Raw genomic sequence first — 24,235 nt, 5'->3', positions numbered from 1 at the left:
ACAACAACATAGGCCAGGTATCTAGGTTGTAGAAATATAAGAATGAACTGCCTCTTAGTGCCTCAGTGGGAGAAAGAAGGAGGAGTGTTTTTCAAACTGTCTAACTTTAGCCTGAGATCTTAGTTGGAGTTTCTGTGTCTGGCACACAGCTGCAGTCAGAGAGGAATAGGAAGGCAAAGAGAGGAGAGGCGTCTTCTCACTGCCTTTCCTTCCACAAAATGCTGAACATTTATCAGTTGATCATGGCACATAAAACTTTGCTTACAGGTTTCCTAACTTTGATGCTCAGTGTATGTATTGAGACTCAACAACGAGGTAAAGTTTCATGTAATGTTTGTCCTGTTTGTGTATGCAGAAAACTTGAACTTTAAAAACTACTGTACATGTTCTGTATCTTGATTCATTTTAATGATTGTTACAAGTTTATAAACAAGTGTTTATTTTTACTTTATACACTTTATTTTCATGTAGCTACTAGAAGTCACCATTTGTTATGAGTATTTCATTTCAGATTATAAAGATAATTATTCTTACTTTTTATTTCACAAATCCTTCAGTATTACAAAATAGCTTCACTTTACCCCAGAGCAGTGATTTACGTTAATGTCCATTTCATGTAACATGTATTTATTTATTTTTATATGCTTAAATACTGCTTAATTTAGGTAGGTTATGAACCAGCTGAGCAGCTTGAGAGAGGTCACATGTGGAATTCTAATATAAGATAACTGTTTTTTTTGGATTATACACAGATTTCTGTATACATGGGTTTGCATGGCAAATACATAAAATGTTGCCCTGAATTATGTGAGGACCAGCTTGGATGCTTTCCTGAATCATCTCTTTGGTGCTGGTGTGATGTGTCAAACTATGCACCTAATCCAGGGAAATTAACTGGATGTGATACATGACTCTTTGTTACTAAAAAAAAATATTGTGATGACTATTGTTGAGATGAGAACATATCTCCCTTACTTTCAGGAGCTACATAAATATTAATGACTGTCAAGTAAGCAGAATTTGGCAACAAATTGAAAAAGTTTGATGTAATGGAACAAAGATTAAGGGGTTCATTATGAGTGGGGAGCAAAGCAAAAAACAAACAAACAAACAAAAACATGTAACTGGTTAGACCATGTTGCAATTAATTTTATTTTTGCAAGCAGGATAAATACTGGCTGCTGTTGCATGTATTTCTGGTGGGCAGCTTTATTATTAGTTTTGAGTTTGGACATATCCCTCCCAAGTCTAAATCTCTCTGCACATTTTGCATCTACCCTCCTGCATTGCAATATGGTTTGGCCAAGGTGCAAAGTTACTTGATATTTTTTACTTTGTTCCCAACCCAGAAATGCCCCCAAATGTGATAGAAGTCCATATTTTGCAATAATGTTTTACATGTGCACGTGAGGCCATACTTCAAAGCTGTAATAAATGTATTGAACACAGATGGATCATAAATATGTTCCTAAGTATGTACAGAGCCAATTGAGTTTGACAATATTTCACTGTGCAGAATAATCCCTATAATTTGATGTTTTAGTGTATATTTTAATTTATCTACTTGTTTATTAAGAATATTATGCATTATTTATTCCAGTATGTAAAGATAGGTGTAATACCCTGGAAGGTCCATTTGGCTTGTTGACACCTTTGTCTGTGAATTATAAAGACAATTACTAGACTTAAAGGGCTACATTTAGTACTATGAAATTACAAGTATGTCTAGTTAATAATGTTACTAACAACAAGTATTCAATATTTCTTTTCAATATATCACTTGTTATATCGATGAGCGATATATTGGTAGTGGATCGACGGGTGTGTACACCCGATATCTGTAAAAGACATTGTCCACAGACATATCGGGTGTACACATCAAGTCGGCCCTGCAGCACAACCAATGCCGTTATTTCTGAAATATATATCAGTGTATCTGGCTGTGTGTGCGGGTGACCCACCAACGGCCTGTACACTGGCTGCAGGGATCGCTGACACTGACATCTAAACTGGGTGGGCAAATTGAAATGCCCGCCCAGTTCTGATGTCAGCCCAGACATATCAAGAGGCTGATTGGTAAGTGAATATAGCTTACTAATCACCAGCTCTGATTTCAGAAAGGAATGTTGACTGGTCCGTTGCCAAAGTGTGTATCCAGCATTACTGGTTGTAATACAGGCATAAATAGGATGTATTCTACTGTATGTAGGAAGAAAAATAAGTTGAATATATTTTATAAATCCATACATAAAAATGATGAATCATATACTGTACATACTGTACTTGCCTACTCAATCCTTCCGGATCCCGCTGCTCTTCTAGTGAAGTGGGTGTAGCAGGGCCTAGACAACATGATTTGCTTAATAAAGTCTCTGCATGAAGATGTGATTTGCAGCTTTGCTCATTGGAGATCAGTACCTGTTAATCTGATTTGCATCACCATGACCGTATTCCTCACCCACCTTCCCCACTATGTGATGTGAATCATTGCACAGGTTGGAGACAGTGATTACATCAGTCATTTCATCATGCACCACTGACCTCCTCTCCAGTATCTCCTGGACGGGAGGTCCAAAGACTAGGCAAGTATGCTGTGTAATAGTGCAGACAGACACAAATACACAGCCAGATGTACAGATTCTGACAGTAATACAGGTCTTTTAAAATTCTTGTAACATTAGTGTGATATTCAAAGTAAAAAGTCATGCAATTGTAATGCTAAATACTTGGCATATGTAACACAATGAACCAGGTTATGGGGCAACTGTCTCCTTATTACATTTGTGTCATTAGTGAGAAATAGTAGTGGAAAGTCCACCTTCATAGAAGGCAATTGTATGTGATGCATTCAAATAAACTAATCAATTGTTGTATATGCAATATAATTCTCAGGATGTGGAAATACCCTTTAAGAGCCGTGTACCTGATAATTAGGTGATTAGAAATAACTCTAGAGGATACTAATGAACAGTTGTGAAAGAAACATCAAGTAACAGACACAGATATTTCAAATAAAATATCAGTTTTCTAAGCTATTAACATTTTATAACAATACAACATTTTTCCACAAGTTCCAATTAAAATTGCAAATGGTTTTACTGCTAGCGACAAAAGACAACCTTGGCGAGTTCCCCACTATTAATAAGACGCCGGGGAGCTGATACTGACGTGGAATCATAAAAATAGTGTTCAGCTCTGCAGCAGTAACATATGCACCCGGTTTACGTCATGTGTACATCAGGTACACCAACACCCAACTAGGTCATTAACACACATTTTTTAACCTTTGCTTTTATCTATTATTTAATTAATAAAAAACCCATCAGTATTACAGCAGCTGTAATCTTCCTTCTTATAAATAAATGTTAATTATCAAATTATTTGCCCAAGTACTAAACTTAAGAAAGTCCCAGAGATGAATCCAGAAACAGCCAGATTCCAGAAGCAGCTACAGTAGCTAATACCTGCTGGCTACCATCATCATCAGTGTTCATTTCAAGTGATATGACTACTAGTACTAATAGATGTATTTGTATCTCAATGTAGATTTGTCTCCATTACATATATATAAATAAGTGTATTGTTGGACAAAATCTGCATTCAGGCATAGGCAAAGTTCTCCTGGTGGTCCCACGCTCTCTGATTTGCACAGGTGTGCCTGTATTTGCGTAGATGTACAGAGGAAGATGGTGAGGTTTGCACAGTAGCAGCATCTCACACCAGCTGATGGGAAGCGTTGTGTGAAGTAATGGTGTCATCTATTGCAGTAGGGATTGCTATAAGTGGTTAAAGGATGAAAGTTACTGGTAGAGTTACACTTTTGCACAGCATGCTACTTCAGACACACACTTAAGTGCACTTTTAGGTAGTAGAGAGTGGACAATGTCTGAGCATCTTCAGCATGGTTAACTAGGTGTCCAAGTGCACTGTTGAAAAGTAATTCCGGCATACTCGTACACAGAAGTTAACAAACTAATGCTGTAGAAATAAAACCTTAGGCATGCTATCTTTATTAGCACTAAAATCTGTAAATACATATAATTAGTAATGGAACTATAACCGGGAAAGTCCATTAGGCTGTGATGGGGACTGGCAGTAAAGGGAGCCCAGTAAAACCAATCCATTTGTGCTAGAGACCCCTGATCTACTCTTTTTAAATAAAGCATTTGTTTGCATTTTCAGTATCACAACTGACCACTGTACTAGCTAATTTAACTATGGTGGTTTTTATAATTGTAATACTCATATATACATTAATCTGAGAATTCTATATTGTTGATTCAGATCTGCTTATATTCTCACATTTATAGTATAATACAATATAGATCTCAGAACAAGGCAAAGCATCATCTTTTATGGATGTTTTGCCTCGTTCTGTGATCTGAAATTTTCGGGAAGATCTGAGCCAAAATCGAACTGCTTATTTCTAATATATATATATTAGAGTGAGGCAGTGTGAAGCTCTGGGCAATATTTTGCTGGGAAACCTTGGATGTTGGCATTGATATGGATGTTACTTTGACAAGCACTACCTACCTAAACATTGTTGCAGACCAGACAACCCCCTTTGTAACAACAGTATTCCCTGATTGCAATGGCCTCTTTCAGCAGGATAATGAGTCCTACCACACTTTGTTCAGTCACAAATTGTTCAGGAATTGTTTGAGGAACATGACAAGGTGTTAACTTGGCCTACAAATTCCCCTGAACTCAATCTGATCGAGCATCTGTGGGTGTGCTGAAAGACAAGTCCAAGCAATAAATGCCCCACTTTGCCCTTACAGGACTTAAAGATTCTGCTGCTTATGTCTTGGTGTCAGATACCACACAACACCTTCTTGTGGAGTCCATGCTTTGATGGATCAGAGCTGTTTTGGCAGCATGATAGGGAGATACACAAAGTTAGTCAGACAGTTTTAATGTTGTAGCTGATTAGTATATATGGTATCCCTGATGACAATATAGATTGATGATGATGTTCGTCCATGCAAGATGACGTTTTGCCTCTTTCTGAGTTCCGTTTTTTTGGAGGGAAAAATCCGACCTCAACGTGCAAACTCTAACCTATCAGAGCCTGCACATCCCTAATATAGATTAATATTGAAATGATGGATTAGACCTGCCTCTGACACTCTTATTTATACCTGAGTGCTGCCGCATATGTGATATGTATACTTGGACTCAGAAACTGAGCTTCTTTGGAGGGCACCAGGTGCAGTTGTGAACATAACTTGAGAGCTCACCACCTACTTTGTTTTTGTGTATGTGTGCTTATATATATATATATATATATAGTCCAATGTCCAATTATTTTAGGAATGTAATCAATTAAGGATAGTGGAATTGTATTAAATTTATGGTGAGAATATGGTGATAGACATTTCATAATTCTGTTATTTTAATACTTTTCTATGGGCAAAATTGCTTAAGAAAACTGTAGCAACAATTACAACATGATAAACAGTTTAATAATGGCCTCTAGAACAAGTATTTAGCAGCTCTAAAATAGAACAATACGAGGTATGTAAGTTCACCATTTGTTGATTATTTAAATCCTTTTCATGGCTATAGAGAACTAGCAAAAACCATTAAAACTATCTAATAGAAGGGTTCTCATATTTGTAAGCAATATATGAACAATAGCACCAATGCTAATGATGTATTGAAAGGTCACCATTGTAGCATAAGTATTCATAAGCAATTGCTATAGAAAACATCAAGGATTTTTAAGCATTAACTTTAACTCATCACTGTGACTGTCCGGCTGCTCTGAAAACAGTGGAGGGTCCCATGCAGCATGTTGAGGGGAGGGCTCAGAAGCCGTCTGAGTGCAAAGAAAAGTTTCCTTGCCTATCTACAATAAAGAAAAGGGGCAAATTCCTGTCAGCCCGTGTTGTGGAAGTTTCAGGCCACTGGTGTGTGCACATGGTTCTAGGTACTCTGATACAATCCTTGTGCCACTGACACCTGTATGCTTGTCATTTTCCCAGTCTAACCACAAAAACCACCAAATTAATCTAGAGGGGCAATTCAAATTCAGCACAATTTTCCAGGAATTTAAGTCAGTTTGGAGGTGAATTTCTCTAAAACGCTCAAAATGGGTAAATGAAAGGTATGTGGGGTGTGGCATTTATGGAAAAGTGTTTTTGAACTTACAGGTGTGAGTTAAAATGTTTTTGTCCAACATTTTGCAAACTGCACACTGAAAAAGGACATTAAATATTTTTTTTGTACACCAAAATACTGTACAGACTATAATTTGCTAGAATCCCAAACGTAAATAGCAGGGTTAGGGGAAGGGGTTAGCATTAGGGTTAGGGGTTAGGGTTAAGCACAAGGGGGAGGGTTAGGGTTAGGCACTAAGGGGGTTAGGTTTAGAGAGCCGGGAGGTTAGGTTTATGCACTAGGGGGCAGGTTAGATTTAGGCACCGGGGAGGGAGGTTAGGGTAGGGAGAGGAGGTGGGTTAGGATACTGACCAACAGATGTAGGTGTCATAACCTTTCGCCGCCGGGTTCCCGATCACCAGAATCCTGTATCCAACCCTTGGAAGATTCAGGGTGATCTTCCCATGTTTTCATCAACTTCTCTCAGGTCGCACTTTGTAGTATTAACTAGAGATGTTCGCAAACCCCCATGTTTTGGTTTTGGCAAAACTATCCTCAAATGTTATGGGTTTGGTTTTGGCAAAACTACACTCAAGTGTTTTGGCACAGATTCGGTTTTGGCTTTGGCTTGATTTAAAATTGATAAAAACAGCTAAAATCAAGCAATTTGGACCTGTTTACATGCAAATCAAAACCGAGATATGTTTTTTAAATCCGAGTTTTGAACTGACAGAATACCTGAGCAGACACTGGGTTCTATTTGGAAGCCCTAAGTTTTGGCACTTCATGAAAATTAGTTACAATGTGTGCAATATTTAAAGTCGCAAAATCACGCTTCTAAACTCCCACTGAATTGAAAATATATATATTCACAGCTTCTGACATTTTAATTAAGCACCTGGAGTCCAGTTGGAGAAATGCACTATATAAATAAAATTATTATTATTATTGAATACTAAAATTCAGTAGTCCCCAAGACATTCTGAGACAGTAGGCATGAATGAGATATATGGGAAAGATTTCTGGACTGCACAACTTATATATATATATATATATATATATATATAAATATAAATATATATATATATATATATATAATGGGAGGTGCTACCTGATGAGACTAATTGCAGGCACAGAAACAGACAAATCTCAGGTGCACAACTCCAAATTATTAATAATATATAAATGCAATAGACTTTTGCAATCAATAGAGGTTTTTAGCATAATCATGGCCAAGGTTATGGGCCTACCCACCATATCCAGGTCACCTCTTTAGGGTAGGTCCCTAACATACTAGGGTTCATATCCAGAGCGCAGGACCCCCCAAAACTGGCCCAGCCAAGCAGCCCCAGGGCACCACCATAGTAACAAAAGTGCAGTATAAAGAGATAGTTAAGAGCAGCTACAGCCTCTTAACAATGGTTGATTGTCATTTGCTCCCACATATTACCAAAATATTCATTCCAACCAGCCAGATTGGACAGATAATCTTGTAGTGTGGACCTAACTTTATATTCAATTCCAACCTTAGCCATATCTATTTGTATGCAATACCTTTGTCAGCATATTAGATCATCCCTTGTAGAATAATTTCTATGCTCACATCTAGCTCAAAAATGCTTTTTCCACACAGATGCAGAATTTGCAACATTAACTGTGGCACAAGGAATTGTGCTGTATAACTGTATACAGTTCAAGGCAAGATACATTATAATGGCAGTGGAGACAATACCACTACAAATATTAGATTCTTACTAACAAGACTGTACAGAGTGATATCATAAATATATAATATCACTAAAATTTTAAGTTATACATTTGCTAATGTAGAAAACTGTAATTTGTAGAGATATGCATAAATTATGGTAATATTGCACAACTAACATATTCTTCTCAGATAATTACTTTTATTGCTTGTTTGAAACATGAAAAGGTATATACAGTATATACAGTATAATGATGTGGCCTAGTACAGAATGACTGATTAAAACAAACAAGACTAACATAAAATAGTTTAACATACTTGGCCACACTATACAGTACTTGCCACATTTGTTCTTTAGGTGGTCCTATAGCTTTTCACAATTTCCTAATGTGTTGGTTATTAATAATAATAATAATAATAATAATTATAATAATAATAATAATAATAAACTTATTTATAGGGCACTACATATGGTCCACAGCGCCATACAGAGAGTAAACATGAAAAGTCTCAAATTAATTGTATTCATTTATTTATTTACAATTAGAATTTAGGGACCCATTTATCATTAAATTTATGTGGCTTATTCTCCGAAAAGACCCGTTTTCGGGGAGTAACCACAAATATTTAGTATCACCCCATGTATGAAGGAGGGACCACAGCAGATATCTTCATTACCTGCTGTAATCCCTCCATTCCCTCTGATAGCCACAGCCCCCATAGTGTTTATGAGAGATGCAATGCTGCCAGATTTACCAACTTTCGGATTGTGAATCATTCCGGAGATTGGCCCCTGAAGCTAACGCCATCTGAAGATGGCATTAGCCTATTGTAGTCTATGGACTATATCGCATAATTAGCTGAGAGAGAAATGGCAGGCAGCACACCTTTTGGAGCCCCTGTCCCATCTTGCAATGTGATCATGAGTAGTAATATGATGCCCAGATCGCATTGCAAATACAATCATTAATAAATGGGCCCATTAGTCAAGTAGTCTTTTTTTAATTCATGGACAATATACAGGATTAATATACTCTTAGAGCTTGATCCAATTAGGATCGAGTTTCTCACGGTGCTAGTAAGTCATACTTGCCGACTTGTGGTCTGCCCCCTCCGGGAGGAGATAGTCAGTCAGCACTGTGCGGGATGTGGAGAAGCTGAAATGGGCAGTGCACGTTAACACGATTGCATCATCTTGGCCCCACCTCCAGCTAGACTGCCAGCATTGTAAAGCGGCGGGCGGAGCCAAGATGAATCGAACCGGGTCATCAGCAGCCTGTACGTGGGCAGAGTAGTGGCCGGTACTGGGAGACTTGGCTTCTCTTCCAAGAGGCTGAGAGTTTCAGGAGCCTCCCGGAATTCCAGGAAAGGTGGCAAGTATGGAGTATATGCTACAAACAAATATCTATATATACCAGGCACCAAGGAAGCACTAATCCAGTCAAAAAAAAGTGTAGGCTGCTGCTCACCACCTGGGAATATTGCCACTCTTCCCAACAACAAGAAATACAGTGAAAAATGAAAAGCGCTGCAAACACAAACACCATGCAGTAAAAAGTAATTAAATTCTAATATAATTGTTTAATATACGAGGTATGTCTATAAAATAACGAGACCACCTAGTAAACAAAGCAGTCAGAACCTGTTCTAACTGCATACGTAGTAACCTTGAACTTGTCTGAACCTGCATGACAAGCAGCAACACACTATGACATTCAGTTGATTGCGTCTCCATTTAATTTGGTTGTGTTTTCAGTAGAGTGTCAAAAAAATGCTAAGTTTAAAATTTTAACAACTTGTCAATTTGACATTTTTAGTAACATTTTTCGATATCAAGGGTGTAATTTTGCAAGAATGGGTTCCAGAATGCACAACAGGTAACCAGCATTATTATAAGGAAGTTTTGAAAAAGCTGAAAGCGTCAGAAAGAAACGGCCGCAACTCTGGAAAAATGGTTTCATTCTTCACCAGGACAATGCGCCTGCTCACCAGGACAATGCGCCTGCTCACCAGGACAATGCGCCTGCTCACCAGGACAATGCGCCTGCTCACAAAGCACTTTCTGTGAAGCAGTTTCTGACCGACAATCACATTAATACACTTGAACATCCTCCATATTTGCCCGATTCAGCACCTTGTGACTTTTATCTTTTCCCAAAAGTTAAATCAGTGCTTAAAGGGACACATTTTGAATCAGTTGATGCTCTAAAGAAAAAAATGGCATATATGTTGAAACAACTAACAGAAATTGATTTGCTCCATGCCTTCCACCAGTGGAAAACAAGACTACAGCAATGTATTAGTGCAAATGGGGAGTATATTGAAGGGGACAAACATTACATTTGTAATACCAATAAATAAAGATGAGTTATTTAATCAGTCTCGTTATTTAATAGACATACTTCATACATGTAAGCGCTTGATAAATAAGAAGGGAAATCCAGCAGGGTGATAGCCGCACAGCTGGCACAATCGATAAAGCGGCTCAGCAAACAGGTGGCGCCTTAGTGGCAGGTCTCCATGGGTGGTGAATCTGGGGGTACAGGTATGCAGTAGTAAATGAGGAGCAGCTTATCCTTATCCTTAACGTGTTTCACCATGATCAGTGGCTTTCTCAAAAGGCAGAATACCTACACCCCCGGAATCACCACCATGGGGACCTCCCACTATGGCGCCACCTGTTTGTTGAGCCGCTATATCGATTGTGCCAGCTATGCGGCTCTGATACTGCTGGATTTCACTTCTTATTTATCAAGCGATTAGCTGCCGGGCCGCGGCTATATACAGTGTGGCCATTTACACTGGAAACAGACGGATCACTCAGCTGACCAACAAGGTTACCATCCAGCTGGTAGGAGCAGCGATCCCACTGTGCTGCCGGAGAGCTTATTGATTACAGCACAAAGGATCCATTTATCCGAGGAGGTGATATTTTCCGGTATGTGAACTATGTGTGGACATTTGCTTTAGGCTATAATATAGCCACGTTAGCGGATTACAAAAGAACATTAATTTTCAACAGACATTGTATCTCCTATTTGCTTTCCAACAATATGGACACATTTTTGTAGTCCTCTAAGTAACAGCATATTGTTGCGTTTTTTTATCTATTAGTTTTAGGTGAAGTTTGTGAATAGTGCTTTTCAATTGTATGTGCTATTAATATTCATATAGATGCTCCATTTTTTACCATTTGTCATGAGAGATATATTACTGGTGTTGTGATATATCCATATATGTGTATTAGAGTATTATTACACCATTTTTATGAGCGTATATTAAACAATTATATTATATTTTAATTACTATTTACTGCATGGTGTTTGTGTTTGCACCGCTTTTCCACCTTTTTTTCACTGTATGGAGTATATGCTGTAGCATGCCGAACTTACAGTACCACCAGACTCGCTTTTTTGTTTGCAGCCTTATAGTACTGTGAGCATAAATATGCAAGTCTGTGGTGAGATTGGGCCACGAGGAGGGTGAATTGTACGCAAGGCCGTAACTAGGGTAGTGCGACCTGTGCCATGGCAGGGGGCACTGTTTGGGCCTGTCAATTTTCCTGTTCATTATCATTCTCTGGCTGCCCCATATCTCTTCCCTGTCCCTTCCTCATGAGGCCATGGCCCTTTTTCAGGTGCACTGTCTTATGTACCTATTTAAAAAATGGGGGGCACCAATGCTCTCTCTGGCACAGGGCACCAAAAAGTCTAGTTACAGCTCTGATTGTACGCCTTTACAACGGGAACTTGCCCCCTTTGCACCTAATTGCATGGAGCCCTTAGATTTGGTTGCTGTTTAGCAATTCAGCCATTTTGTGTGCTAAACCATTATTATTTTTGCAGGCGCTACATGTCTTAATATTTTGTGTCATGTGCTTTTCTCCCTTAGGGAAGAAGTATCAAACCTTAGAGAGAGTGAAAGTGAGGAGAGACAAAGTACTGTACCAACCAGCTTCTAAAGGTGCCCACACACATAGCGATGTGTTCTCAATCCCACGATGTGTACAAATTCCCCTGAACTCTCCCCAGGCAGCTCGCTGGCAGTCATGGTCATGATTTAGAGTAAACAATGTCCAATCTGACTTAAGATCTATCGTGCATCCAGTGCATTGTGTCCCAGATTGGCAAATCTGCCCTACAGCACGGCAGTTGTGAAGATGCAAGGTACGACGAGCTGGGACGATCATCGGCATCGTGATCATGAGTAGAAACTCACGATTTGGGTATATTGTACACGATTTGTCCTCAGGATTCATTGAAATTGGCCAAATCGGGTAAAAAATTGCTATGTGTGTGGCCAGCTTAACAGGCATTTTATAGACTTAGTTTGAAAAAAGACAGTTAGAAGCTAATTGATTAGTACATTATCTGTGTCCATTTTATTTCTCTCCAAGGTTTGATACATCTCCCCTTAGAAACCTGTCAAGGGATTTTATGATTTCACATGATAATGCACTAGAAACCAGTTTCCCAGTTTCTCATATTTAAAACTCTGTGGCTGCACCATATTGAGGGGTAGATGTATTAAGCCTTAGAGAGAGATAAAGTACCAACTAATCAGCTCCTAACTGTCATTTTTCAAACACAGCCTGTAAAGTGACCGGTAGGAGCTTATTGGTACTTTATCTCTCTCCACTTTATCTATCTCCAATACTTAGTACATCTCCCCCTGAGTGAGATGTCACTTTCAGAGATCACTCTGTGTTGACAACTTACTGTATAAATTTAACTGGCAACTCATCTTCTTCAGCAACAGCAGAGCTTGCAGGATGCTAAAGTGTTAGGTTTCTGATGATGTCCTGAGTAGGGATCCTCACTGAACCACCACTCAGTGCATTCACTGGAAATGCAGTGGCATTCAAAGGGTGAAAGAGAATTTGTCACCTACATAGCATCAGGGAATTCATATGATTACTGTACAATTGCTTAAGTCAGCAAACAACAAGTAGGTATCCAAAGCAATGTATCTGAGGACGTTTAACTCATACTACACAAACTGTCTGGTTTGGGTTGGGTCGGGTTGCTGGTACTCGGGATTCCAGTGGTCGGAATCCTGAAACCGGCTTCTTGACCAGGTTAGAATGCTGATGCCCCCCAGGTAAATAAGGCTAACCTAACCCTTAACCCTACCCCTAACCCTCCCTCCCTGGTGCCTAAACCTAACCTCCCCTCTAGTGCATAAACCTACCTCTCCCTCCCTGCAGCCTAAACCTAGCCTCCCACCCACAGCCTAACCCTAACCCTCCCCATAGTGCCTTATCCTAACCCTTCCCTAACCCCAGTACTTACCTTCAGGATTCCAGCGGTCAGAGTGTCGGCGCTGGTATTCTGACAAGTGTCTGGATTCCGGCGTCTCCATTCTGACCACCGTAATCCCAGCTGTTGGGATTCTGACTGCACCCCATCTGGATCCTATATTTGTGCCATAGCTGACTATTCCAAAAACTCCTCAATGTGTAAGAGACTCCCCAAGAAAATAAATGATGTATTACTACCTCTGGTGCTTAGCTGCTTGGTTGGTGGACAGGGACATTTACCACCCACTAAGGGAACACTGAATGGGCAGGGCCATATGACACAAAAAGCATCTTCGTACACTTTTTCCCACAACTTCATACCATGTTCAAGTAACAGCCACCTACAAGATGAGATATGAACATTTTACTGACATTTTTAGTATGAAGTACAAATGTAAATTTGTATTTGACATATATTACACAGCATATGCAGTTATTTAGGCAAATGACAACATTCAGCTAAAAAATCATGACATGAAATACAAGAAACAAATGACTACTATTTTCAATCGCCTACCTAATGAAGTGCTTCTAACGTGGCTATATCTAAAAGAAGGGTTTAGTGTCTGCAACCTTGGCATACCATTAATCTAGAAATAGGATGTCATGTAGTAAAGACCCATTTATAGCCATGTCTGACTTATGCATGTGCTTTGTTTCATGAATATGTCTTGTATGCTTTGCATGGTACTGACAGCTTTGAGATTGCTATTTAACATACAAACCATTTACAGCTTATTTATAGTTTGAACATAGTTGGATAGAACAGCATTTTATGTTTACTCTATTTTAAAATTAAATTATATCAGCTGCGCAAACAAAAATTGAAGGGACAATTGTCACTGGCATGACACAAATTAAAGAGTAGCAGAAAAGATTAAATGGGTCAAAAAATTATTTGCTTGGCTTTTCTTATGCAAAGTTTTAACCTAATTTACATCTGTTACTTGTTGTATGATTGTGTTCTGTTTGTAGCCTAGCCTCCCCATACAGTATCTTTGCCTTAACATAGTTTGGAATAAGCTTCATAATTCTCTCACACATGCTTTCCATCATCAGAGACAGACAGCGTGACAAGAGTTGAACAGCCTATTCCATTATTAGTCTTTGAACTCTTACATTTTCAAAATTCAAAGACAATTTTTATTACATCCAACTGCTTTTTCTCACAGATCATTTTAAATTGTGTAATGGCATATTTATATTGTGTTTGTTTATTATTATTTTTTATATTGTGGATGGTATTCTAACAACTCCTACAGCAACTGTAAGGAGACAAAATAAAAAAAAATGTTTGCATAACAGCAATGATATGACTAATGGCTCTCTTTTTTCCCATGTCTCATCTTCTCATTATGCATTCTTTTTCTTAAGAAAATGATCCAAACCCATGACACATACACAAAGGGCAAATGTGTAGTAACCCATAGTAACTAAACATTTTAAATCATTATCTGACACGTATTAAACAGAAGTATTTAGGAAATTTTATGTGCGTCATGAAAAATGTTTTTTCAGGCTGTGCCTAAAGCTTGGAAGGTTTGAAGTTAGCCTGATTTTCCAATTCATTGCATTTCGGATTATGAATATTTATTGGAGATGAGAGTGAAAAGTAGTGATAAGGTACGTAGATACTTGTAAGATATTTGCAGACCATAATGAAATGGTTGGATGATAACTAGAGATTAAGACAAGGTATGTGGAAGGGAAAGCAGTATGTAGCTAAGAAACAGAAATTATAATGATACCCTGGAAAAAAATAGATGGTCAATGCAAAAACTAAGTAAATATAACTGAGTAACACATTCAGTTAGAATACAGCATTGTCAGGGGTGCAGATGCCACGGTGGCTTGGCGGACGCAATGGCTTGGGGGCAGTGTTTATGCAGATTCCATGTGGTCTAGCAGTCTTAATGGAATCTGCTGAAAATGTCCCTCCAAAAATGTCCACCACCTAGGAGGAGACAGATGCTAGAGGTCTTACTTGACCTCTAGCGTCTGTCAGGGAAGCACAGCAGGAACGCTGCCGCCACCAGGGGAATATGCAGAAAGCTGCATCTTCTGCTGTGAAACTCCTGGCAATGAGCATGAAACCTCTGGCAATGAGCATGGAAACACATAGCATGAAACCCCTGGCAATGAGCATGGAACCCAGAGCATAAAACCCCTGACAATGATCATGAGACCTCTGACAACAAGCAGATATTTTAAATGTAATTGGAAGCCTTACTGTGGGGCATAAAATGGTGTCAGGGGCATAACTATATGTGGAATAATGTGTAATTGCCATTACAGAGTGTAGTATAATGTGTAATGGGCATTACAGTGTGTGGAATAATGTATAATGGGCATGACAGTTTGTGACATATTGGGTAATGTGCATTAGGGTGTGTGGCATATTGTGTAATTGGCATTATGGTGTGGCATAATGTGTAAAAGGCATTAGAGTATGTGGCATAATGTGTAAGAGCATTATGGTGTTTGGCATAATGTGGGCATTATGGTGTGTGGCATAATGTGTAATGGGCATTACAGTGTATGGAATAATGTGCAATGGGCATTAGGGTGTGTGGCATATTGTGTAATGGGCATTAAGGTGTGGCATAATGTGTAAGGGGTATTACGGTGTGTGGCATAATGTGTAATGGGCATTACAGTGTGTGCAATAATGTGTAATGGTCATTAGGGTGTGTGGCATATTGTGTAATGGGCATTATGGTGTGTGGCATAGTGTGTAAGGGGCATTATGGATGAGGCATTACTATAAGAAGGAAAAATGACAAATAATGTAAACTGTCTTTGGCTCCCAGTGTGAACAGTTAAAAATGTGCCCACCACACATTTTTAACTGTACACACTGGGAGCCAAATTGCCTAGAAAGGCCTTTTATTAGTTTTACTAAAATGCCAGAAACTTTTTTGGCAGGACGGAGCAAAATTTATAGTTACGCCAATGCACATTGTAGATTGATTAAAAAGGAGCGAGTTTAGTTTGAAGACTAATAAAAAGGGTGTTATAGTAGTCTTGAAGGCAATTGATGACAAAATTATATAATGTTTTAGTGGTAACATTAGAGATGTAACTGGATATATAGATGATATTTACAGTATAAAGTTTGAAGAAAATGGGGTAAATGTAACAGAGCATGGAGTTCTGACATTGGCGAGTCCCATGCCAGACTGCCCGATGTTTTAAAGTAGCAGTTATTGAACTGGCAAAATCCACCTGGTTTTGCCTATTAAATAACTGTTACTTTAAAACACTGGGCAGTCTCACACAGGACTCATCAATGCCAGAACTACACACCCTATTACATTTACCGCCATGTTTTTACAGGCAATTGAATATGTAAAGTGATGAATCCTAAAATTAGATAACCTTAAGGTTATGAGCATTTAGGAATGATGGTGGTTTTGCTCACAACAGAGATTTACATTTATTATTTATTTATAAGATGTCACAAAAATCTACAACCTTACAGTGGGAAACTAAAGACATTTACAAAGACATAGAAGACCTCAGATAGTGCGGACATTCAAGGAGCATTATACTGTACATATTCCAAAGATGTAATAGGCAAGGTGTTTAACAATGGACAAGTTGGGAGGAGATAAGAAGACAAAAAAGCCCTGCCCATGAGATCTTTCAATCTTATGAGGAGGGGGAGGCTGAGAAAGAGATTCGTAACAAGGAGAGAGAATGTGGGCATAGGAAAGCTGGGCCTGCAATGGTGGAGTTAGGTGGATGACTGGTAATCTTATTGAGAAGTCTTTAAAACAGTAGAGGTTGGTGGAAAGTCTGATTGGATGTGGGAGTGTATTTCACAGGTGTGGAGAGACACAGGTGAAGTAAAAAAAGGTAGGAGGGTAATGAGGTTATCAATGGGCATTGAGCCGCTGGCCAAAACAGGAACAAGAGGTTAGGAAAGACTGTAGAGTGGAATGAGACTGGGGATGTAGGGTAATAGAAGTAAGAAGTTGGCTTCAGATGTGGGGGTGTTAGTCAAAGAGGAGAATCAGAATTAAACTAATTTAATTTTAGATATGGAGAGAGAAAAACAGAAGGTACCTAAAAGTAAGTTGCTGGTGTAAGAATAACAATACAGATATAGTAGTGTAGAACTGAGTGTCAATAGTATATATCTGATACTGAAAGCAAATTTTGCAAATTGTGTTATCTTTGAGGAATGAGAGAATAAAAGATGTCTCAGGGGCCTATTCATTAAACCTAAAAATTCGATGGAGATAATTAGGTTTAGAACTCGCATGGAGTTCTACCTAATTATAGGTGGAATTCATCATTCCACCTCTCCATAAATATCTATTCCGAAAAGCTGTCATTTTTGCGATGACAGCTTTTCGGGAAATAGATACTTTTCCCTGCCTACACTACCTTATCGCATCTAGAAACAGTGCTGCGCATGCGCTGTTACATCTGTAAAACCAGCGCATGCGCAGCACTGCCTACAGATGCGGTAAGTTTGTGTAAACCACCCCCCTCCGCTCACCTCCCTCCCCCCCGACTTACCTGTCCGCGCAGCAGCCTCCGGCTCCGTCCTGCTGGTCTGTCATGTGGTTTCCCAGCAGACCACATGACAGATTAGAAAAAAAATAATAATAATTTTTTTCTTTTTCTGAACTTTCTTGTGCTCTGCTGGGGAACACACATGTCCGACCAGCCTCCGGAGCCTGAGGATGGAGCAGAGCGCAGGAGGGACTCGTCAGGGGACCTGCACACGTGGATACAGGTAAGTCGATTCAGCTATTCGCCACCTCACAGTGGCGAATAGTAACTGCATCAAATTCCAAAAATTCATAATTTTCGGAATTTAATGAATACCACAATTTCCACATCCCCATACTAATGTATGGGGAGTGTGGAAATTAACGCAGGGGAACTTAACAAGGAGATATCTGTGATATCTCCTGTGCTAAGTCTGTTCATGAATACCAAAATAACGTTATTTAAGGAAAATGTCCTTAAAAACTTTATTTTAGTGTTGATGAATAGGCCCCCCAGTATGAAAAACTGGGGCATTACAAATGAAAAAAAAAGGATGAGGAGGATTTAGTATCTGACAGAGAGAGAACAGTAAGATAAGTATGATCTTTATGAGGATTGGGCAGTGTGTTGTGTTTCTTAGGTTTGGAATTTGTATGAGCATGGGAAGTTCTACTGTATCAAAATGCAGCAGAAAGATCCAGAAGATTTAATAGCAAGTAAAAACCTTTACAGAAGATGATCATTAGATTCTTCAGAAAGCTATTTTAGTGAATTATAGTTCAACCTAAAGGGGTCCAGTAGTAAGATAGTTGAGAAATAGCAATTGATATGGATATACTACAGGAGTTCAAGCAGTTTCAATCAAAAGAAGGTTTGCACACAGGGCAATAGCCTGAGAGAAAAATAATTAAGATATAGATTATTAAGAATAGGAGTAAGCAATTTATGTTTGAAAAACAATATACAGATCTCAGGTGGAATTTGTATGGAGTGGGTGCAATATAGACTTTGCAGAAACCTGGGGAAAGTGTTCTTTTAAGAATATGGAGTTCTCCTGATGGAAGTTGTCAACTCTTGACAATTGTACTGTTTGGTGAAGGTTTGGGTTGAATTTACTGATGAGACATTTGGGACATTTAGGATTTGTGTACAATGTTTAGGATTAGTGTACAATGTTTAGGATTTGCGTACAATGTTTAGGATTAGTGTACAATGTGTAGGATTTGTGTACAATGTTTAGGATTAGCGTACAATGTTTAGGATTTGTGCACAATGTTTAGGATTAGTGTACAATGTTTAGGATTAGTGTACAATGTTTAGAATTAGTGTACAATGTTTAGAATTAGTGTACAATGTTTGGATTAGTGTGCAACGTTTAGAATTAGTGTACAATGTTTAGGATTAGCGTACAATGTTTAGGATTAGTGTACAATGTTTAGGATTAGTGTACAATGTTTAGGATTAGTGTACAATGTTTAGAATTAGTGTACAATGTTTGGATTAGTGTGCAACGTTTAGAATTAGTGTACAACATTTAGGATTAAGGAGAAAATGAGAGATATACTGTAATGCAGACTTTTTTTTATTAATGGTGTAAATGTTAGGCAGGATACATAATTTGTAATTAAGGAACTTGGAGATGAGTCATATTACCACCAGTGACAGTTGTATGGAAAAAAATGGTGATCTGAAAAATGTTTACTTGAGACCTTCTAAATATATTGTATATTATATATCTTGGTAATTGTTATTTATCAATACATCCAAATACTATATTTGCATAAAAATAACTATATAATATATGGTAATAAATATGGGCCATATGAAAGAAGGTATCATTGCCATTTCTGCTAGCTGACATATGCAAAATCTATAGATTTTTTGGAGAATTATGATATCTACACTTGTAACAGATTACAGGGCCTTTTGAAAACATTTGTCAATTTAACAACAAATTAACATAACAGAAATCAGAGATTCCCCAATGCTTCTCTGCTTAGCTCGAGCCCCTTAGACATCTATGGAGATGAAGGTCTACTTCACAATAGCAAGTAACAAAAAGGTTTATCCTACTGTACACCCATCTATGTTGGACTTGCAAAGCTGGAGACACTTCACAATATCCTCTCAGGTTCAAAGGTCACAGAGCATGTGCGTCCAGTGGTTATTAATACGCACACTCGAGGTACTTCTCACAGATTTTTGTTTTATAAAAACAGCTAAAATCACAAAATTTGGGCCTGTTTTTGTTTCTACAGTATTATTAACCTTAATAACACTCATTACCAGTCATTTCCAGTCAATTTTAAAAACCTCACAGAGTGTTTGCAGAAGTCAGAACACAAGGCCTAATTCAGACCCGGTCGCAAGAGCTAAGCGCTCGCAACTGGGTCGATGGTGGCCCAGAGCGCATGACCATGACGGAGCCGGCTCCATCGTGGGCATGCGCAAGACCTGGATAGAGACGGGCAAGCCGTCACTCCGGGTCTCGTACCAAAGGTGGCGTGCTGTCGATGTTGAGTGACAGCACGCCCCCTTTGGTGGGCGGGCCGGGGGAGTGGCTGCCCAAACGGAGGCATTCCCATGTGAATGCCTCCATTTGGGGCCGGCCCCACTGATATCACGAGTGATGTCATTGGGAGAGATTTCGGCACTGTCAGAGCCGAAATCTCTCTGGGGCTTGCGGCAACAAGACCCTACCACAAGGGTCTCGTCGCAAGCCCGATGGTCGCAATGGTCTTGACCATCGCGACCATCTTCCTGGCCGCTCTAAAAAAAATATAACCTGGCCCTGATTGCAGAGCGAATGCTCTGTCAGAGCGACCAGCTCTGAATCAGGGCCACAGTGTGTTCTGTGCAGTGCCTCTGTGTGTGTGTGTAAAAGTAAATACAGTGTTAAAAATTGGAAAAAAATTGTGTGGGGGTCCCTTCCCCTGAAAGCACAACCAGCACCGGGCTTTTTGGAGCTGGTCCTGATTGTAAAAAAATGGTGAGAGGACATAGGGGTCCCCCATATTATACACAACCAGCACTGGGCTCTTTCTAACTGGGGTGTAATGCCACAATAGGGGGAAATGCTTCACTGGGGCCCGCTGCCAAAGCATTCATCGCCCCCTACTAGTCAGCTAAATAAATAAATAAATAAAGAGGTCCCACCTCTCGAGGACACCCCAGGCTGATAGCCCGGGGTTATGCTCGGCATACCAGGTGGCTGCAGGTGCCAAGTTCATGGTGTAAAAGTTAGGATTAATATTATTGTCTTTTAAAGGGCTACTACAGGTCCCAGCAAGCCTGCACCACTTGCTGTTACTTGGTGAACCACAAGTACTGAAAAGCCCATGCATTAAGGGCCGGTTGGCACCTGTAGTACTCCTTTAAAAGGAATATTGAAAAAAGAAAAGACACACACACCGAATATTGTATTATTTTATAAAACATTCACATACACTCACAGTAGATACTTCCCTTCACTCCCTGTAGCCATTATGCTCTCTTGTCCAGTAGCATCCATGATGGCTGAAAAAATCCATACTCACCTACCCCGTATCATGTCCTGTTCGGTCCATGTAGGCTTCCATGGTCTTTAAAAAGAAAAAATGAACTGCGCGAACCCACTGGACAGAGTAGTAAATAGATGCTAATGGGAGAACCTCCCATTGAAAACAATGGGGAGAAGGTTAATTTGCTGAGAGAAGCAAGCCCTCTGAGACAAAAAATGCTTCCCCCATTCACTTCAATTGTGGTAACTGCTAGGTTATTAGCGGCTACCATGATAACATGCCACTGGATGGCTGATAATGTCTGTCTCTCAGCCAATCAGCACTTACCTAGCCTTCAATGGGCCGCTGATTGGATCTGAAACACAGGGATTCTGGACCAAAACCCCTGAGACCCTATGTCAGGTAGACACTGTTTTGGGTCAATCCGAGAACCGAGCTTGGCGGAGAGACCTGAGACAGTGCTCGGTTGGACTCATAAGCCCTCAATTCGGTAAGTCTCAGTTCTCTGGGAACCTGACCTGCATATCTGTACTAATAAGTGGGCATACACTATACAATTATGTGTCAGATACTTGTCCAATCTAACTGGTTGGAATGAAAACCTGGCAATGTATGGGAGCAAATGAAATTTGACCATATGGTCCCAAACACTGGAAAACGTACAAAAATGATTGTTCAAATTGGTTAAATTCATTTGATTTATTCAATTTGCCTGAACGACCATTTTTTGTTTGTTTTCTAGAGTTTGTGAGCAAATTGTGGATTATCATTTGCTCCCATACATTACCAGGTTTCCAGCCAGATTGGACAGATGTCTGACAGATAATTGTATAGCATATGCCCAGAATTAGGCTAAACCTCAGCTTCACAATATGTGACAAGTGGACAAATGTTTAGTGTATTAACAAACAAGATTCTGTTATAGTTTAGACAAAAGTAAATATATTCAATTGAAATTTCAAAACATAAATATATTTCTAGCAGCTAAATACAGGTAACGTATAATGTAGTTTTTTGTTAAACGTATAATTTATCTGAAACATCTGTACATTATGCATGAGTGGTATGTAATTTGTAAATGCAAACGCGGGAATTAATGAGCTGGATTTAACAGTACAAATTTACATTAAAACACCAGATAAATAATGTATTTATTGTACTCACATAATAGTTTAAATGACATTTTTAGACCATTGTTACATTCCAAATGCACAAAAGTTCTGCCCGAACAATAGTCATACACATCTGAGTAGTACAGAGTGGCTATCCCTCCCATTATAAATCATTTTTCAGATTCCATAGTAATTTGGTTTCCAAGAACTATGTACTACGGTGCCAAAACTTAGACATCTCACAAATATTTTATCAGTCTTTAGTCAACACATTTGCATTTGGAGTTCTGCATTTGATTAAAGAAATATAACTATCATAACAGTCTCAGCTTTGCAATTCATATTTTCAATACAATTGTTCATTTAAAGGTACATTAATCCCTTCATTCTGGAGTAATGCTATGCCTCAGTTATCAGATCACAATTTTCATATGGATTCTTCAACAAAACTCTTTTTTATTAACTACTTTGTGTAGCCTAGTTGTACACTAATGCAAATGCATTTGAGAATTTTGCCGCTTAGCAATTGGTAAAATATACTAATGCAACAGCCAGTAAAATTTGTATTGAGACGCCCACCGGAGCCCTCGTAGCTGCCCGCAATTGTGTACACAAATGCAGCATTGGACGCAGATCCTGAAAATATTGACTTCACTAGTGATTCACTCAGAATGGATGTGGTAACTGAGACGCTAGACCTTTGTTCTCTGCGCGCGCGATCACAAGTGCTGGCTAGAACATGCCCAGGAAACAACCCCAACATGCCTTCGTTTTGGCCAGTACCCCCTAAATGACCCACAAAATGTCTCTTCCTGTCAATCAATTGTGAGTTAATCCTCACAGGGAACTGATCGCAAATCATTTGCAGCGTGTGTGGCTCTGACGCATTCACATGACCACCGATAATGGTTCAACTGCATGAACATCAGAATAGCATTCAACTCTAAATCAGGCCCACTATACATAAAATACATAAAATAAGCTATATTAGCAAATGTACTGTCAACAGCAGGAAGTTAAGGAATTTCTGATCAGAAATAAGGTGCTGTTTTCTGACATACCAGGGAAAACCACGGTCATTAAACATGACATAATCACTGACCCGGGGGTTAAGGTTAACCTAAAGCCCTATAGGTTACCAGAAGCCCAAAGAGAATCAGTATCGAACAAAATTAAAAAAATGTTAGAGTTGGGTGTAATTGATGAAACGCACAGTGAGTGGTCAAGTCCCATTGTGCTTATTCCAAAGCCTGACGGGAGTGTGCGTTTCTGCAATGACTTCTGGAAGTTGAATAGTGTGTCAAAATTCGATGCCTACCCAATGCCTAGGGTGGATGAACTAATTGAAAGGCTGGGGACAGCCAGATAATTAACCACTCTTGACTTAACCAAAGGGTACTGGCAAGTGCCGTTAACTGAGAACGCCAAAGAAAAGACAGCTTTTTCTGCACCGGAGGGGTTGTTTCAATACCAGATGTTGCCCTTTGGGCTACATGGGGCACCTGCTACCTTTCAAAGAATGATGGATAGGATTCTAAGGCCCCATAGACAGTATGCTGCTGCTTATCTGGATGATGTGGTCATTCATAGTCCTGATTGGCAGTCTCACTTGCCCTGAGTACAAGCAGTGTTGGACTCCATCTATAAGGCAGGTTTGACAACCAACCCAAAAAGTGTTGTCTAGGGATGGAAGAAGTAAAGTATCTTGGATACACCATTGGCCGAGGTTTGATAAAGCCACAGCTCGATAAGATTGTTGCCATACAAAACTGGCCACGACCCCTGCATAAGAAGCAGGTGAGAGCCTTCTTAGGGATCACTGGGTATTATAGGTTTTTAGAGGTTTATACCCAATTTTGCCACCATTGCAGTCCCACTGACTGACCTTACCAAAGGCAAACAGAAAGTCATGGTGGAATGGAGTCCTGAAGCAGAGAAGGTTTTCCAAGAGTTAAAAATAGCATTATGTAAACAACAAGTTCTTATGACCCCTGATTTTGACAGAGAGTTT

General features: G+C 39.3%; 1 protein-coding gene across 1 annotated transcript in view; it reads left to right on the top strand.

The window, feature by feature from the left end:
- The first annotated feature begins 218 nt into the window (after nt 1-218).
- LAMA2 (laminin subunit alpha 2) overlaps nt 219-24,235 on the top strand; it is a 901,593-nt gene continuing 877,576 nt past the window's right edge. The window contains exon 1 of the mRNA XM_088452064.1: nt 219-315. Coding sequence (XP_088308190.1) covers nt 219-315 — 97 coding nt within the window. The remainder of the gene's footprint in view (nt 316-24,235) is intronic.

This window comes from Taudactylus pleione, unplaced genomic scaffold, assembly GCF_031769625.1.
Source record: "Taudactylus pleione unplaced genomic scaffold, aTauple2 ptg000006l, whole genome shotgun sequence".
Classification (NCBI taxonomy): Eukaryota; Metazoa; Chordata; class Amphibia; order Anura; family Myobatrachidae; genus Taudactylus; species Taudactylus pleione.
The sequence above is the reverse complement of the archived record's forward strand: the minus strand, read 5'-3'. Positions and strand labels throughout refer to the sequence as shown.